At 49.5% G+C, this 15,313-nt stretch overlaps 1 protein-coding gene across 1 annotated transcript in view; it reads left to right on the top strand.

The window, feature by feature from the left end:
* The window catches only part of LOC118453341 (collagen alpha-1(VII) chain-like), a 109,046-nt gene that overhangs the window by 46,142 nt on the left and 47,591 nt on the right, over positions 1 to 15,313 (top strand). Inside the window, exons 41-56 of the mRNA XM_035903878.1 lie at positions 1 to 43; positions 885 to 920; positions 2,054 to 2,134; positions 3,735 to 3,770; positions 4,318 to 4,362; positions 4,644 to 4,715; positions 5,382 to 5,417; positions 5,542 to 5,577; positions 7,083 to 7,124; positions 7,402 to 7,455; positions 8,833 to 8,871; positions 9,056 to 9,091; positions 10,052 to 10,186; positions 10,825 to 10,944; positions 12,391 to 12,519; positions 13,708 to 13,824. The exon at positions 1 to 43 is cut by the window's left edge and continues 6 nt beyond it. Coding sequence (XP_035759771.1) covers positions 1 to 43; positions 885 to 920; positions 2,054 to 2,134; positions 3,735 to 3,770; positions 4,318 to 4,362; positions 4,644 to 4,715; positions 5,382 to 5,417; positions 5,542 to 5,577; positions 7,083 to 7,124; positions 7,402 to 7,455; positions 8,833 to 8,871; positions 9,056 to 9,091; positions 10,052 to 10,186; positions 10,825 to 10,944; positions 12,391 to 12,519; positions 13,708 to 13,824 — 1,057 coding nt within the window. The remainder of the gene's footprint in view (positions 44 to 884; positions 921 to 2,053; positions 2,135 to 3,734; positions 3,771 to 4,317; positions 4,363 to 4,643; positions 4,716 to 5,381; positions 5,418 to 5,541; positions 5,578 to 7,082; positions 7,125 to 7,401; positions 7,456 to 8,832; positions 8,872 to 9,055; positions 9,092 to 10,051; positions 10,187 to 10,824; positions 10,945 to 12,390; positions 12,520 to 13,707; positions 13,825 to 15,313) is intronic.

The following is a 15,313-nucleotide window of genomic DNA, read 5'->3' as shown; positions in this document are numbered from 1 at the left end:
CATTCCTGGTCAACCTGGGCTAAAGGGAGACCCAGGCGATAGGGTGAGTGGGGCAATATGCTGGATGTGGAAAGGGGAGGGATAAGGAGGCAAATCAGGAGGTTCAGAGACAAAATCTGCCACCTCCATGCATGTGAATTTGCTGGCCTTCACACCTGAGGAAATTAATACTGGGATGGTGACAAGGAGATGGGTTGTCACCCTGTGATTGGTGATCCCATGGTGGTCTTGGGTGATGGGGTAGTTAGCACTGTCTTCCACAGTCAGGTGCAAAGGCAGGGGCTCCTCTAAAATGTGGAGAGAGAGGTTTGCTCATGCATCTGGAAGAAACCAGGGATGCTCAAAGCTCAACTGGAAGAACAGAGCCAAGGAAGCCCTATTTCCAATGGCTTTGTGTCCTGAAAGTGAACTTGACCTTTATCTTCCTGACTTTGGTGTCTAAGAAGGTGCAAGCTTCTGGTGGCTCCCACATGAGCTCATTGAATTCTAATAAGGGTTGGGTTAAGGCCTTCGTGTTCACTCCTGCAGGGATATTAATAGTCCCTTTCATTTTAAACCAACAAAAACTTGCAAAACCTAACAACTTTGAGGTCCCCAACCCTCTGTCAAAGTATTAAAGTATTAAATACCAAAGTATTAAAGGCTTCAAAAGTGGGGAAGACAGACACATCTAGCCAGTGTGTGCGTACAGCAGCCCCTCTTCTTATTTTCCCCGTCTCTGCATTTTACTCCGCTGTTTCAACTGCTAATACCTGCAGTCAAAGAGCAGCTTCGCTGCAATGAGCCTGGGGTTTACACCCTTTAGATACCGCAGAGGACCCTCACTTGAAATTATTCTACCTGTATCATTCTTGCTATGTGACTAACGGTCTGTATTTCTGCAGGGAAATGTAGGTTTGTCTGGCAAACCAGGTCAGAAGGTAAGACTATGCAGTGACTGCGTAAAGCGTTGTCTCACAACTGATGTGTTGACTCTGTCACCCAAAGCACCTTGAGTCAGTGGGGTTTTATCTTTGCCATGGGGCTATGGTCAAATCATGGGGAGTGTTCAAAAGCTGAAAAGTCTGAAGGAATTCTGCTTTGCTGGAGTCTCCATATGACACACAGAGTCCCGCAAAGAAAAACAATGAGAAGATGCTCTTGCATCTTTAATGAGGCTTTAAAAAAAAAAAAATCTGCAAATCTTGGCTTGTAGGATTCCTCCTAGCAAAGGTTCAAAACTGGGCGAGAGAGGTCTGGAAAACATCCCAAATGTGGTGTTTGTTCAGTGAATCTGTCTTGCTGTGTACGTTTCTCAAAGAGCATTGCTCCCCAGGCTTGGCTGAAGAAGTGTATGGATTTGGGAAATGTTACAGCATGATACGTAGCCCAGTGAGTGGAATATTTAGGCTGGATCAGCTTCATGGGCATGGAGAAATTGGATGTCAAAAGAGATAAAGGAGTTGCATCAAAGACAGTATGTGGTAACAAGATGTGTTAATGCAGTTGCAAAGTGAAGAAGGCAGCAAGAGGTATTTTGGGTTGGCAGAAGGCATGGTGAGGTGGTTGAGTGATGAGGAAGGTCTTTGTTGTACAAACATCAAGCAGAGCAGATGCTTTAAGTACCCATCCATGAGAGCTCAACTGATTTTACATGGGAATAGAAGTTAAAACATGGAGGGGGAATTGACCCTGTGTCCATACCGTGCTCTCAAGACCGGACTCATCTCCTGGGCATCTGCTAATGGGCCACCTCATTTGAGCTGCAAAGCTTTCTGGAGGTGGAGAACCTCAGAAGAGTCTGTCCTGCTGTGTCTGCCAAGGCTGATTGTGGAGTCTGGATGGACCACATCAGAGATGGATGCTTTCCAGCCTCAACCACTAAGCAAATACTATAAGCACAGCCTTTCCTAGCACAGGGTAGAGGCTCTGAGCCCAAGCTTCAGCCAGCAGCGTGGAAGCAATTGCAAGGCCATGGGGCCTGGCATGCTGTCTGAATATGCCCCGCAATGTCTAAAATGTGAGGGCTATGAAACGCAGAAGAGGAATGTAACAGCGGTCTTGTTTTACTTAGGGCGATATAGGTCTGAAGGGAGAGAAAGGTGAACCAGGACTACCTGGGAAACCAGGCGAGACCGGACTAAGTGGTAAAGATGTAAGTAGAAGCTAACAATCCAGTCAACTGGTTGTGCTGAACCCCTTGGTACGTCGCTCTGTACCAAGCTAACAACTCCAGGCTATGCCCTTGCAGGAGCAAGTAGAAGGACCAAGATGAGACCAGTCAGAAATGCACATGTTACACAAGCCTAGCTGGGGAAGAGACACGTCTCAGCACAACAGGGATCAACAAACGAGACTGGGAAAACTGCCTTTAATTAGGCATGATGGCTCATCAAGGGATCTAACTTCTCATTTGCTCTGTCTGCTCTTTCATTGCAAGTGAGGCAGTAGATCGTTTGTAGATTTTCATTAGGCCATGCTTTAGGCTGTGTTTTAGGGCAGTAGTCTTTACCCTTGGTCCAGGTGGAACAAGTGCATGGCACCATGCTGTTTGTGTTAACACTGCCTGGACACAGCATTTCTTACTTTCTAATCATAGAATCATAGAATCGTTTTGTTTGGAAAAGCCCTTTAAGATCATCAACTCCAACCATTCCCCTACCCCTGCCATCCCACCACTAAACCCTACCCCTAAGCACCTCGTCTGCCCAGCTTTTAAATACCCCCAGGGATGGGGACCCGACCCATTCCCTGGGCAGCCCCTTCCAGTGCCTGACAGCCCTTTCAGGGAAGAAATTTTTCCTAATATCCAACCTAACCCTGCCCTGGCACAACTTGAGGCCATTTCCCCCATCCTATCACCTGTTACCTGGGAGAAGAGACCAACACCCACTACAGCTTCCTTTCAAGCAGTTGCAGGGAGCGATAAGGGCTTCCCTCAGCCTCTTCTTCTCCAGGCTGAACATCCCCAGGTCCCTCAGCCGCTCCTCATCAGCCTTGGATTCCAGACCTCTCCCAGCTTCATTGCTCTGCTCTGGACATGTTCCAGCAACGCAACATCTTTCCTGTAGTGAGGGGCCCAACCTTGACCCCAGCATTCAAGGGGCGGCCTCACCAGTCCCCAGCACAGGGGCACGGTCCCTGCCCTGCTCCTGCTGGCCACACCACTCCTGATACAAGCCAGAATGCCCTTGGCCCTCTTGGCCACCTGGGCACCCTGCTGGCTCATATTCAGCTGCCTCTCGACCAACACTCCCAGGGCCTTTTCTGCCGGGCAGCTTTCCAGCCACTCTTCCCCACGCCTGTAGCACTGCAACATACTCTTTCATCATTGAGTCATGTCTGTCTGATGTGCAGGGAACTAGCACACTGCGCAGCCTCACCAGCTCTGAAGAGCTTGCTTTGGGTTTTAGGGCATAATATTTCCCTCTTACAATCAAACAAGATGGCCCCTCAGAAAAAGCATCATAACTGGCTTCAGGAAAGCCTCCCCTAACCACAGTGGGTGAAGACCTTTCTTCACTGCAAAGGGCTGAGTTGATCCCTGAACTTCAAGTGGAATAGGATCACCAAAGAAAGCTTGTAAAAAAAAGGAACAACCATGTTTCTGATTCTGAGGCACTGCTGCCTAACACCCCTGACTTCAGAGCAACCAGTGACTTCAGAATAAGAGCTCTTAACCCGAGTAGGAAATTAGGGTAAAAAAATTTGGTCACGGGTGGAATATGACCTCACACTTTTGCATTGTGTTGTAGGGAGAACCAGGGAAGAAAGGCACCTCTGGGACCAAGGTAATCAATGGGGACCCCCCACCTTCCAGAGTTAAATACCCACCAAACACAGCAGGCTCATCCACAGCTGGAGCTCTGGGTGCAGCAATGTAGGAGAAGGGCTGCTCTGAGTTAGAGTGAAGGTCTATCCATCCCAGCGTCTCACCTCCAAGAGTGACCAGCTTCCCCGGAGGTCCTGGGAACAACATCAGAGCAGGGTGTCCTGTGTGAGAGGTGATGTCTCGTGGGTTTGATAGCTCTTGGTAAATTTTGCTTCCATGAATTTAGGCACCCCACATAAACCTTTAACACCCTCAAAGCCTCTGGGCAAGTCAGGTTAGTGAAGCAGCATCTGGAAAATGACACCCTTTGATTTGTTTTGAAGCTGACCCCTCCTCATTTTATTTCCTATTTACTTGTCCTTCGATTAGATGAAACTACGAAGAATCCTCTTCATCTTGCCCTTGGCTTTTCTTTCTCTTACTTTAGCTTTGGTTTCATCTTCCGAAGCTAAAGGCTGAAAAAGAAAAGCCAAAAAGCTTTTAGAAGCTCTGCTCCTCTCTTTTAGGGAGAAGCTGGTGTCCCTGGAGAACCGGGAGAGAGAGGAATCAGGGTAATAATGGTTATTATTACAATTTTCTGCCCAGGTGAGTGGTGGGGCATCAGGGAAGGCTTCTTTGCTGCTGCCCAGGCACCCCTGGTCTGTGCAGGAGGGGAGGACTTTCTTCTCCAGCCCAAGAGAGGCCCCACTTAGAAACATCCATGTGCAAATATTTATTTCCCGAGTGAAAAATCATGGAGGGATAGCATTTTTCTTGGGTTTTTTTACTTTTTTGAGCTGCTGGATGTGCTCAACAATAATTTCGGATTGCTTCTCCAAATCTTTTCTTGCAGGGTCCACCTGGACTCCCAGGACGGCCAGGAGAGCAGGGGATAAAAGGCGATACAGGACAACCTGGAAAGGACGTAAGGCAATCCCTAAAGGAGCGGTTGAGAGAGGGAGGACTTGGGATAGTGCAATGCCAATCAAAGAAACAACCATATTTTTTTCTGGCTTGCAGTCTGCAAGGCATAGAAAGCTCCCTCTTTCCTGAGGAGGGGGTCTTCTCGTCAACGGGAGGATTAGGGCCATTTCTCCCTTCTTATTTGATTAGCTAGAGCACAAGTTAAACAGCAGGGCTGTGCACTGGGGGGTTCTGAGTGTGCAAAAGCTTCCCCAGCCCCATGCTGCTGGAAACGGGACGCTTAACACTGTCTGGGTCTGGTGAGGAAGGGAAATGATGCGCTTACGCCCTGTCTGTCTGCTCTCCCTCCAATAACTTTGGAAAACACTGGCTAAGATCAGCGATGTTGCCAGACATCTCAAAGACGTGGTGTTTCCACAACGGAGCAGCTGACTAGGGGAAAGTCCCTAATGAGCCTACCCGCTGAGGAAGAGGCTCATCATCTCACCCCTTATTAAATATCAGAGAGCTCCTCCACAGGAGAGATGTTGAAATCCAGATTTCATTAGCTCAGCTGCTCGAAAATGTTAGTCCATTAGATGCTGAGCTGGTAAGAAGAGGGGAGACTGCTGAGACCTCCTCCCCTAACATGGCTTGTTCTCATCCTGCCTCCCTCTCCACCTTCTAGGGAATCCCGGGAGAGAAGGGAGACAAGGGCGAATCTGTAGGTTTGCACATTCCCATTTATAACCTTGCATGAGAGAGAGTCTGGTTGGGGGCTAAAGTGTTGAATTGCACCACTCACTATTTCTGGGGGGTCGGGGTATGGTGGTGTTGTATCTTCATAGGGTGAGCCTGGGCTGCCTGGGACTCCTGGAAGCATTGTGAGTAATGCCTAATTCTGTTGCCTTACACATTTTTTTTTTGGGGGGGGAAGGGATATATTGAGATTTATCATGAATCCTGGGTACCACAGAGGACTCATTGCCAGGACTTACTGCTTGCAACAGGGCATGTGGTAGAGTGGATTTCCCTCCTAGCCTTACCAAAGGTGCAAAGCAGTGCAGCTAGCTCCTCTATGGATCTATGCATGAATCCCACCCCAAATGGCTTGTTGCTGATGATGCAAGAAGACTGTGACACAGAAGAGACTAAAAACTAGCTATGAACCCATCTGATACCTTTAATCACTACCTGTTGAGTAATCGAGGCGTCTGGGCTCCTTCCATAGTCAAGACAGATGGATGGACGCCTTCTAGGAAAGGTGCTTAGGGAGATGGGCTGACTCACACTCAGGACTCCCTGGGTCAGATGAGTAGCAAGCAACTCAACCCAGGTTCTTCATCAAAAATAAGGCTGGAAGAGATTTTGAAAGGTCATTTAGGTGGCCAGGAAGGTGTTTCAGTACATGAATGTGCAAGGAGGCATTTTTTCACCTCATTGGCTTCAGTGGAGGTAAAGCCACCCCAGTGTAAAACCAAATCACTGCCTCAGGACTGGGAGCCACAGCCTCTTGGGAAAGCTGTGCTAGACTTTATCTTCCATCCTAGGGGTGAGGCATTGGCAGGATCTGAGTAAGAGGCTGCTTCAAGGCAGGCAAAATGCTACCGACCACCTTCAGCAGTATTATTCCTGCACAAAACAGTGATTTCTGCTGACTTCAAAACTCAGGACAAGCCAGGAGCAAGGAGCCATTGCTTCTCTCCATATATCGCAACCCTACCCCCATGCTGTTTGAAACTACCCTATTTTGTGGTTCCAGCCCCATTTTCAGATGTTGTCATCTACTGGGACTCCTGTTCACTTGTCTCTCATGTGTTCTGCACTACTTGGACCCTGGGCATGTTTGGAAGTGGGGCATGGGGATATCAAGCACCCCCTGTTCCCTTCAAACCTGGGAAGAGCCTTTTTGCTCCAGGGTATGGCAAGATCCTCCTCTGCTAATGCACAACTGTCTCATGCCATTGCCCAGCAGGTGGTCTTAGGGTTCAAAAGGCTTGTTCTCACTCATGCAGTTACTCAACCAGCTACTCAAATATCCCACTAAATGCCCATGTCAGAGAGGGATGCAAGCAATGTCCTGAGCAGCAGAGAAGTGGTGTCCCCAGTTCCCTTTGAGAGGGGCTTCACTGGAAATGCAGATGTTGACACCAATATCACAGCCACCCTGAATCTCTTACCTGTGAGAGCAAAGATGCTGCACCAGCTCCCTGTTGTTTTGGGTCCAAATGTAGCAGGTTTAGGTTGCTGGCTGATTTGGGAGAAAGCAGCTGGCTCTGTGCCCATGGAGAAGGGCCAATGGGGATAAAAGACACATGGAGATGAGAGCTTGTGTCAAAGACATCATCATTCACTTTGTAAGCAAGGTTTCCTCCTTTTTTTTTTCCAGATGTCTTCTTTGGAGGACACCATCACCCTGAAAGGCGACAAGGTAAGATCACCTCCTTGCAGGAGAAGGTGTGTTTTGAAGCTGAAGATGTGATTATTTAAGCAGCGTGTTTCAAATGAAGAGCAGAGTTGCTCCAAATTTATCTTAATTATGTGAATGAATGAGACAGTTGGAAGAAAAGGCTGGTTGGTCCATGTGGAAAAGATCTTGTTAGTCTGGGGCCAGTGTGTGAGCAATACCACAATGCATGATGAAACCAGCATCTCCATTGGGAATTTTAGAGGCAATGATGAACTAACATGTTCTTGCTGGCTTACAGGGGGATCGTGGAAGGGACGGCTTGAAAGGTGAAAGAGGTCCTCCAGGCCCAAAGGTATGTCCCAAATACATGGAGACATCTTTGTGTCAGTACCATTGTGTTGGGCTGGCCAGAGGGGGAAGAGCACCCATCTCAGATCACTTCTGACCTCCGAAAAGATTTGGTTTTCAAAGCAGAGTTTCTGACCTGGGCTCGTAAACTTGTGGTTGCAGTGACGCTGTAGTCCTACAACTTGATTAAGCAGATACACAACGTTTAGGCAGGAAGATGTTCAGGAGCCAGATGGGATAAATTTCTAAAATGTTCAGGGATGTTTCCTTCCTTTTGTTTTCCCCCTGCAAGTTGAAGAGCCCATCAGAAAGTGATGGAAGGAGAAAAGGTTTCTGATACCACACATATCTAGAGATTTTTAGAGGCGGCACCAACTCCTTCACTTAATGGGGAGGAAAATGCCACAGAAGGCAGCAGCAGTGAGTACAGGTGGATCTCCCAATCGGCACAAGATTCAGGTCTTTGCAAAGTCAAGGACTCATCCAGATGACATGCATGGGCTGTGCCTCAGATGTACCTAGTTCAGCTAGTGCACCCCCAAAATGTGGCTTCTTCGCCCTGGCACACCTTGGCATGGAGATGCAGCACCATCAGGGCCTTCCTGGCGCCCTTCATTCCACCGGAATCTGTCGATACAGAAACCAGATTTCAGTGAAATGAAGCCCGTCAGAGAGGCAAGTCAGCCCCCACCTCAGCAGATGTTTCTTGCCCCACCACTGGACTTCCCAAGCTGTTGCAGCTCATCCATTGTTTCATCCACAACGGTGTCCCAGGATCGCTCACCTGGAGAGCCATACCATGCTGGGGAAGAAGAGACGGACAGCCTGTCCATGATACTTGCTGTTGGGAATCCAACTCAGTGGAGATACTTGACCCAGATTGCACGTGGCAGTATGGAGGGCCACCAAGACGACAGCCACCTCCAGAAGGGACCAGCAACCATGGGGGCACCTTGGCCATCCTTCTCCTTGCTGCTACCTCTGCACAGCTGCCACAGCAGCGACAGCATCAGTGGCATTGAGGGGGCCTCAGAAACATTTGCTTCTTTACACATGTGCATTGCCAAGAAATGGAGAAGGGGATGGTGCAAAGCTCTGGTCCAAACCCCACTTTGGTGATGCTCATGTCTGGCTGTGGTCCAGGCCTGCCCTGTGAAATGTAGCCAGCAGGTGTGTCCGATGGAGGAGTGAAGGAGCCCATTGAGGAGGGTGGGATTCCTCCCCCCTCTCTGAGCCAACAGGGTTTTGTCTGGGGTCACTGAACGGGCTGGTTAGCAGAGCAAGGGCCAGATATGTGACTCTTGCCCCTCCTCAGAGCTCCTATTCTTGCTACTCATCGGGATAATGACTTACTTAATGGGTTGTTCTTGTTCATTTGAAGGGAGAACCCGGTCCACCAGGCAAAGGAGTGGAAATGAAGGTAAAAAAAATAAAAATTATAGAGCCTATTAATGTTGGAAACACCTCCCTCTCTGCCTGGGGTTGGGATGGCAGAGGGGACCCAGTGGGTGTGCCCCCAGGCTTAGCCACCACCGCCCACAGGACAAGCTCCCTGGGCTGGAGGAGAGAGGAGGAGAAGTTCTGACCTTTCTTTCCTGTTGCAGGATCTGGAGAGGCTTTTTGAAGCAAATGGTATCAAGGTAGGTAATGCTTTGACCTTCCTTCTGACAAGAAGCTTTTTCATAGAATCATAGAAAAGAATCATGGAGTCATTTCGGTTGGAAAAGCCCTTTAAGATCATCGAGTCCAACCTTTAACCTAACCCTGCCCCCCCACCACTAAACCCTGTCCCTAAGCACCTCATCTGCCAGGCTTTTAAATACCCCCAGGGATGGGGACTCCTCCAAGAAAGCAGGATTGTTACATTTCCATTAACAGCCGACCATATATATTTAAATGCTTCTTGGACAGCTTTTCTGCTGCTATGTTATGGGGTGCATGGTGGCTTTGAGGCCCATGTGACATTGAGACTTGGCAAATACCCATTCAGAGCTTGGTGCCACCACCTGGGTTGCCTTGTACTTCAGCACTGGGTCTGCACAGCCAGCAAGAGGAGACCCACACAGCCCTCTGGGTGCTCCTGTGTGTCTTCTTTAGTGCAAAGTCCAGTTTGGGTTGTTCCTTAGCTCCTGACACAAATAATAGTGAATAATCACTGTGCAATACAGCAGTGCTAGACTGGTGGCCTCCCTCTCCATGCCCAGGGTTGCCATCAAGCTCAGGAAGTGTGATGAGGCTCAGCTTTTAGTATCTACCAAGCAGGTACTTACAGTTGTGCTTGTTACCTTCAGCTCCTTTCTGTAAGCTCTGGAGATATGACCAAGGGAGGTGAGGGACTGACAATTCTGGTCAAATGTAGGGGTTTTATTTAGGATGGGGAGAGCCACCATTTAAGCACCATCAATCAACCTGTAGATGCCCAAACCATAGACACCGGTACTTAAATCACCATTGGCTGCCAGAGCACATCTCTTCACCAGGTGCCCTGTGAGCCCCGCTGGAAATGTTGTTGTTTCAGGGTGGCTGCACTTGCACTGTTCTGTGTCAGGAACAGGAGGGTGGTCCTGGGCTGCTGCCTTAATGGTCTCCACTGGTTGCAGCTGGCACTGCTGAAGGACCTCTCCAATGCAATCCTGCGGGATGGCCTGGACGGACTGGTGCGGCAGCTAGGTGGCTCCAGGACAAGCAAGACCTCCAGGAGAAAGCAGGCACCTCTGCATGCCACCAAGCACAGCGTGAGTATTGCCATCTGTCATCCTCAGGGGGCAGACAGACCTTGAAGGAAATAAGAGAGAGACAGAAATGAATCATTGAAGGCTTTGGGGTCACCTCTGTCATCAAGCAGGTTGCAGTGACTTGCAGCCACTGTAAGAAACAGTTCAGCTGGAAGAGTGTAATGGCTCGCACTGGTGTCTTGGATCTTCAGCTTTTAAGTGATGGGATTGCAAAGCACTCTTTTTTCAGTGGAAATAAAGGAATCAGTCGACCCTTGTTGTTGATGGAGGTAGCTAGAAGCCATCCTCCAAAGCCATCAGCCTCCTTGTGTCCTTTGAGGCCTGGGGGTTGCTGGAGTGGTGGGTATGCGAGGGGAGCAAAGCAGCTGAAAGCACGAGAAGCAATCACGAGGGCAGCCTCAAAAGCAAGAGGGATCCCAGGGAAGCAGGACTAGCTTGGAATTTGGAGGTGGCCAGCAAGGAACTGCTGACTACTCACTCCATTCTGGTTCAGGAAGGCCACCAGGTGGGACAGAGCATGCTAGAGAGATGTGGCAGTGGGCAGAAATAACCCATCAGGATCCAGCTCTTCACATGTGTGGTTCCTGGGAGCTCAGATTTGTCTTGGCCACATCAACTCACTTCTTCTGATGTTGCAGGATTCACTGGTGTTTGATACTTCTCGTGATGCTCTGGCCAGCACCAAGGTGACAGAAGAATCACAGAGCCTGGAGGTGGAGGCTCAGTTTAGTGTGCCGATGTCTGGAGGACTCACTAAGGTGAAAATACACAGTGGAGCAGATGGAGTGTAGCTATGTAGATCTGTGCTCCTGTCCATCTGGTCTGCTGCAGCAATAATATTAAGAGATTGTACATCTGATGCATACTGGCTGCCTGTGAGCTCCCAGTCCATGCTCCAGTGATGCCTCCTGCTGATCTTCCTCTTCCCTTCCTCTCCATCCTTCTTGTCTTCTGAGCAAAAACCAGCACAGGTTGGCCCAGTTTCAAGCCATCCCCGTGCTGGTTATCTGTTGAACTCATCAACTTCTTACTTGGAGGCTGCCATCTAGGTGCATCTCTCCTGCCCCAGTAGAGATGGGTCCAACCCTGCTGCCAGACCGGGTTGAGGTTGCCCAAGAGAGGAGTCCCTGCCGTGACTCCACAGCCCTTGTTTGCTTGAGGCTAATTGCTGGAGGTAATCTAGTCACGGGCATCCTTTGCAACTGCAAGTAACAGATAGCTTATGTTACGGGAATTAGGACTTTATTAGCAATATTAAGGCTTAATCTCCATGCTGGACCCAAGTTCCAGTGGGGTACAGCACACCTCCAGAAGGAACATCAGAGGGCTGTATCCAGGTCAGCTCTCACAGCTGCTGCAGGAGTCATGGATCTTAATTTTCCTGTACTAGATGGTCCTGATAAGGGATAGTCCCAGAAATTGTGCCTGCAGCTGGGGTGGAGCTTTTCTCGTCCTCTTTTTCTGACAACCAAGAAGTGATTCACTCTCCATAAACCCTTGCTGGTCGCTGGTAGGAAATGTTGTCTCTAATTGGAGCACAAGAGCTGTGGGTGTGTTTGGAGCCAGCTTCTGATGACTTTATCTTCCTCTGTGGTTGGTTCAACGATGACGCAATTGCTCAGGCACTTAGACAGGGTGAGACAGGCTCATCCCCTCTCAGCTCCAGGCTCTTGCTGTGATCTCAGGTGAGACATGTTGCTTTTCTGGATCACTCCAACCTGGATGATAGCATTTTAGGGGTTCGAGAGGGAATGAAGTGCTTACCATCAAGTGTGTTTGCACCAAGAGACCCAAACTGGACATGTGCCAGCAACACTTGAGTCATCAGTGCTGGGATTTGGGGTACAGAGACACCAAAGCTGTTTCTGTTGGTCTTTGGGAACCCAACCCCATCTGGCAGAAAGGGTTGGGGATCTCTCTGCTCATCTGGGTCAGGCTGTCTAGGCTGGACTTCAACCAGAGAGCTGGGAGTGAAGGGGTCAAAGCAGCCCTTCAACCCACCAGGGATCCTTGCAGTCTGCCCCAGCCCATCCTTGTTGGCACTTCCCAAGTAAGGTGCAAGAGAGGTCTTGGCAGCTTGGCTCTCCAGCCTTGTCCTGCTGTCTCTGAGCACAGTACTGAATAAATGATAGAGTTGGTAAAGCAGTGCATTGCGGATGATGTCTTGACTTAGAAAAAGCAGTAACTTCCTTTGGTATTCACAGGGTCCATCTGTTGGTGGTTCTGAACCTGAGTACCAGCCCCTAGAAAGCCCTCCTGAGTACATGGAGAAAACATCTGAGGACAGAAGGAAGGAGAGAGACTCAAGAGGGACAAACACTTCTCTCAGCAGTGTATGTAAATGCCAATTCAGTGCCTCTTCATTACTTTTCCATTTGTGCTAATTTAATAGATGCAAAGTCCTCTCCTATGAGGACAGGCTGAGGGAGTTGGGCTTGTTCAGCCTGGAGAAGAGAAGGCTGCGGGGAGACCTGATTGTGGCCTTTCAATACCTAAAGGGGGCCTATAGGAAAGATGGGGAAAATCTTTTTAGTAGGGCCAGCTGTGACAGGACAAATGGTTTTAAACTAAACCAGGGGAGGTTTAGACTAGATCTAAGGAAGAAATTCTTTACAATGAGGGTGGTGAAACACTGGAACAGGTTTCCCAGAGAGGGGGTGGAGGCCCCATCCCTGGAAACATTCAAGGCCAGGTTGAACGGGGCTCTGAGCAACCTGATGTGGTTCAAGGTGTCCCTGCTCCTGCAGGGGGGTTGGGCTGGGTGACCTCTAGGGGTCCCTTCCAACCCAAAACATTCTATGATTCTATGATTCTATGAAAGTGCTTACATTGATTGGACAAATGCTCGCAATTCTGTGAGTTTTGCCTCTACTTTACTGAAGTGAAAATCTAAGCTAAAGGGTAAGGATGTCTGCATGATTCATTGTCAGAGCCCAGAAAAGGGTTTTGCTTGCCATCTTACAATAGACTCATAGAATAGTAGAATTAGGATTGTTTAGGTTGGAAAAGACCTTTAAGATCACCAAGCCCAACCATTCCCCTAACCCTGCTATCCCACCACTAAACCCTGGCCCTAAGCACCGCCTCTGCCCGGCTGTTAAATCCCCCCAGGGATGGGGACTTGACCCCTTCCCTGGGCAGCCCCTTCCAGTGCTTGACAACCCTTGCTGGGAAGGAATCGTTCCCAATGGCCAACCTCACCCTGCCCTGGCACAACTTGAGGCCGCTGCCCCTCGTCCCATCGCCCCTTCCCTGGGAGCAGAGCCCAACCCCCCTGGCTCCCCCCTCCTCTCAGGCAGTTGTAGGGAGCGATGAGGGCTCCCCTCAGCCTCCTCTTCTCCAGGCTGAACCCCCCCAGCTCCCCCAGCTGCTCCCCAGCAGCCTTGGGCTCCAGACCCCTCCCCAGCTTCATTGCTCTGCTCTGGACATATTCCAGGAACGCAACATCTTTCCTGTAGTGAGGATCTTCCACTCTGGTAATTAGTAAGACTGTGTTGTCGCTCAACTACCACCCTCTGCAGAGCTTGGCTGTGCCCCCACCACACTCAGAAGATGATGTGCAAGGAAACCAGTCCTTGGAGCTTCTTGAGTCCTTGGAGGAGATGGTGGAAGGAGAACCACAGCAGGACACCAGCCATGTACGTCTTCCCCAGCAATACTGGGCAGTAGACCATGTAGAGATAAGTGATAGACTGGAAGGGACTGGGATGCAGATCTCCCACCCAGTCCTCTGATTCCTGTGACAAACCTCCCCACATGTCCAGAGGAGACCACTGCTTGGACATTGGGCCTGGACAGGAAGCTGATGGCCAACCTTGTCCTCTGCATATAGGCAGGGAAGTGGGAACTCCCCAGAGCCCTTGGCAAATTGTTTTGGTGTTTAATTACCCACTTTGTTGAAAGAAAAAGGGCAATCTCTTTCTAATCTGAATCTGTCTGGTTTCAGCGTCTGTCCCATCTTTGGGGCTTGATTGACTGAATAGTTGATGGATCAGACTTGTAATACTCCAGGGACAGACCAGACCTCAGACAGTGAATTTAAGATCATAGAATCATAGAACCGTTTAGGTCAGAAAAGCCCTTTACGATCATCAAGTCCAACCGTTCCCCTAACCCTGCCATCCCACCCCCAAACCCTGGCCCTCAGCACCGCCTCTGCCCGGCTGTTAAATCCCCCCAGGGGTGGGGACTCGACCCCTTCCCTGGGCAGCCCCTTCCAGTGCTTGACAACCCCTTTTGGGGAAGAAATTTTTCCTAATGTCCAACCTAAACCTGCCCTGGCGCAACTTGAGGCTGTTTCCCCTTGTCCCATCGCCCGTTCCATGGGAGCAGAGACCAACACCCCCCTCACTACATCCTCCTGTCAGGCAGTTGTAGGGGGCGTGATGCAGAGTCACTCACCTTACCTCTTCCTTCAAGGCCTGCAAGACATTGGCCTCTTTAAAAGTTGAAATGGTTTGTTACTGCACCTCAGCTGAGGGACAGTAGCAAAGAAAGAGGTTTCTTCCATAGCCAGGAGCTAGAGCCACTTCATAAGTGCGTATGTATGTACCCTCTAAGACATGGTATATCACAGATATACCATGGGTGCCTCCAGACTTGCAGCAGCAGTTACCACGTCTCAGCTGTTCAGCAGTAAGTTGCGGTGTGTTGCTGCAGTGTGGTTGTCTGAGCCCCACCATCCCATTTCACTCTTTTTTTTACTTTTTTTTTTTTTTTTCCCTACCTGCCTGGGCATGAATTTCCCCCTGAAAGTCCAAACCATGCTCCACTGTCATGTACCAAACCCAGAACCCTCCGGTTTGAACATCATTGTAACCACGAGCCCGCGGTCCAGCCCAGCTGGAAGACCCTACCCCAACACCACGTGTTGAGCGACACGGGCCCCAGTGATGGAGAGTGGGCATCCAGTGCTGCTTTAACACCTTTGCATACTGACGTGTGATGGAGGGAACGATCCTTTTGAAAATACTCAGAGGCAGGATGCCCACAGCCTTAAAAAGTGAACCAAAAAAAAAAAAAAATCCCTTGGATGTTTGCTTGCAGCTACAGGCACAGTTACTGTGAGGAACAGTATTAGCAAGGATATTTCTAGGAATAACGATGGGAAGGGTCGCTCAAAGTGGT

The sequence above is a fragment of the Egretta garzetta genome, unplaced genomic scaffold (genome assembly GCF_000687185.1).
Source record: "Egretta garzetta isolate BGI_Z169 unplaced genomic scaffold, ASM68718v1 scaffold260, whole genome shotgun sequence".
Classification (NCBI taxonomy): domain Eukaryota; kingdom Metazoa; phylum Chordata; class Aves; order Pelecaniformes; family Ardeidae; genus Egretta; species Egretta garzetta.
Note: the sequence above shows the minus strand (reverse complement) of the source record. Positions and strands in the feature narration are given on the sequence as shown.